This window comes from Micromys minutus (genome assembly GCF_963924665.1).
Source record: "Micromys minutus genome assembly, chromosome: 10".
Classification (NCBI taxonomy): domain Eukaryota; kingdom Metazoa; phylum Chordata; class Mammalia; order Rodentia; family Muridae; genus Micromys; species Micromys minutus.
This window is the reverse complement of record NC_137979.1, coordinates 3,560,506-3,563,278: the sequence shown is the minus strand read 5'-3', so window position 1 is coordinate 3,563,278 and position 2,773 is coordinate 3,560,506. Positions and strand designations below refer to the sequence as shown.

The 2,773-nt window shown below is 54.2% G+C and overlaps 1 protein-coding gene across 1 annotated transcript; it reads right to left on the bottom strand.

Annotated features, from left to right (window-relative positions):
* Positions 1–807: 807 nt before the first annotated feature.
* CBY3 (chibby family member 3) lies at positions 808–2,555 on the bottom strand (the record flags this gene model as incomplete). Its single annotated transcript, XM_080922520.1, is given in 3 exon segments — positions 808–1,441; positions 2,505–2,530; positions 2,532–2,555. Coding segments are annotated over 3 exon segments (684 nt in total).
* Positions 2,556–2,773: the final 218 nt, after the last annotated feature.

The window sequence follows — 2,773 nt, the reverse complement described above, 5'->3', positions numbered from 1 at the left end:
CACCACCTACTGTGGGTCTTTCCTACAAGGGATGTGCATTTGGTCACTAGGGAAGAGCCTCCCAAAGGGTCAAATACACTTCCCCCTTGCTGTGACTCAGCTTCTCCTATGTGTCTTATCAGCTCTCCCACAACCTCCAGTGTATTAGAAACCTGTTTAAGTAGTTATTTGCTGTTGGGTGTGGTGGTGCGTATCTTTAACCCCAGAAAACTGACAGTGGAGACAGGTGGATCTTAGGAGTTCCAGTCTGGTATACCTGATCCTTCCTCAAAAATGAATTATAGAGTTTGAACACAGGGCCTTGTATATATTAGACAAGTACTCTAGCAGTTAGCTATGTTCCCCTTTGCTGAGACACACACACCACATATATGCTTTGTGTGGCCCCAATGCTTTGGCTGTCCTGGAACTAGGTCTGTAGAGGTTAGTTTCGAACTTCAGAGATGTGACTGCCTCTGCTTCCTGAGTGCTTGGCTTAAAGGCGTGGGCCACCCCAGCCGGCTTCCTATTCCACGAGTGATAAAAATCCCGCCTTCACCAGTAGAAAACAAAACAAAGAGAACCATTCTTTGTGAGTGTAGGGAAAGCAGAACCTAAGGTTTCGAGAAAAACCCAACTGCCTTCTCCCCCACTGCCCAAGTGCCCCACGCGCTTTAACTCTGGCTCCCAATTATCGGTGCCAGACGCAGTTCCACCCAAGGAGCACCCAGCGGGTCCCGGGGAAGAGGATCCCTCGGGCCACCAGGGCGGGGCGGGGCGGGGTGAGGCGCGCACGCGCAGCCCTGCTTTAGGTACAGTTTTATTGCATCACCGCGACTCCAGAGCGCGCGGTTGGATCGTAAGCACGCCCGCGCCCTCGTGCTTGTGCATCTTTCTCAGCCAGGAGCGCGCCGGGGCCGTGGGGTCGTCACCCGCGTCCACCTTCTTCTCCAGCACTTGCATGCGCGCCGTAGTCTCGGTCAGCATGTCCATGAGCAGTTCTTGCTGCAGCTTCAGGTAGTTGTTCTCCTCCAGCAGCACCTTGCTCTTGATCGGCTGCACTTGTGGCTTCCAGGCCCGGATGGTGGGCGAGGGCAGAGACGTGAGCGCGCATGCGCGTTTCCCCTCCGCGCTCCAGCGGCCGTCTCGGAACACAAAGGCCTCGTCGCTCAGTCGGGTGCGCGGCGCGCCGTAGCTGAGCCCCAGCTCCGCCTGTCGCGTGCGGTAGTCCAGCAGGTAGAAGGTGGATGTGGACGAGATACGGCGCAGCGGCGGCCTCCGCGGCGAGAAACGGCGCGAGAAGTGGTCAGCCCAGAATTGCCTCACCTGCTCCCACAGGCGGCCCGCTTGGCTCGCGGCCAGGCACTCAAAGGCCTCCAGGGTGAAGTGTAGTGTGGCCACGCGGGGCGCGCGGGTGTCCGGAGCCCTGATGTCCTGGAATGATGAAGGCGAGCCAGTGGCACTGCTGAAAAGCAAATGGCCTGTGAGCCGCCTGCTCAGGATAGGCTGTACCTCAGGTTACCCAAAGCTCTGCAGTTGTAGGCTAATGGGGGAGCCCATTCCTGCGTAGTCACATCAAACGCGTTCACCAAAACTACCTCCCCCCAGGACTTTATCTGTGGGTAAGAGATAGTGTAAGTAAAGGCCTAGGACCACATTCTCCAAACTGCAGCTGGAAGAGACCACCGGTGGGCGGCCACAAGTGGGGATCGGTAGCCAAGCAAGTAGGACAGGCCTTTCCTTGGTGGACTCTGGAGAGGTGTGAGGCAGAGTGACTAGTGGGGAAGGGGCTGACATGTTCCAATAGGATTGGTTCTGAGAATAACAAACGTTGGCTAGAAAGGTGAGCCCGGGCATTTTGAGGTTCAGTACAGGGAAGCTGAACATTTGTGTCGTCGTTTCTTTGAGGCTGCTGATGGCTGCAAAGCCAGGGTTAGTGTGAACTCTGCAGGTCTGGTAAGATGTCTAGCATCTTCTTACACTGGCACCTGCTCCATGCCACATCTGGTCTGCACAGAGGAGGCCACAAGCACAGCCTTTGTCTACCCTTGAGACGTCCCTGGTCCAGTTAGACATATTGAAGTCAAGTTTGCCATTGACATCTTGGGACACTTGCCTTAGCCTAGACCTATGCTTAGCTTTGAAGTAACAAGTTCTGCACACTGGAGGTGACGTTTGCTCCTAGCAGACTACCTCAAGGGCTCTAAAGCCCCGATTACTACCAGAACCCATTCTACTTGTTTCTTAATGTCTCACAACCCTAGAAAAGTACTGATTCTACAGTGTGTTTTTTCAAATACCTCTCCTGCCCATGGCTGGTGGAAGTAAAGAAAAATTCAGTCAGGGTTCCCTCTGCCACACCTTCATTAAACCAACACAATCCCACAGGTGGGCAGAAGCAGGGTGTCCCCCCATACCCCCACTTAGTTCATGGAGATGGTCTCTGAAGTCCCTACATATCCATCTTTGAGGTCACTACTCCCCAGGAGACTGTTTCCTGACATTCCTTGCAAGTTGTTCCTCACCTGGAAGATGTGGTGGAGGTGCCCAAGCTGCTGTCCCAGGCCTGGCCCCATTTCTGGATTACTGTCTCCCACCTGTCTGCCAGCTATGACTCACAATGCCTCCTTGCCAGGCCTCCTAAGGGGAGAGGAGGTACAGACAGTGAAGTGTGTTCAGTCACATGAAGTTACAGGCATTTACTGTGCTCCAGGCGCTGTCAAAGGGGAGGGAAGGCATTCGGCCATTAAATAGCACTCCTCCTTTTGTTGTTTTAATTTAGGTCCTTTTGATA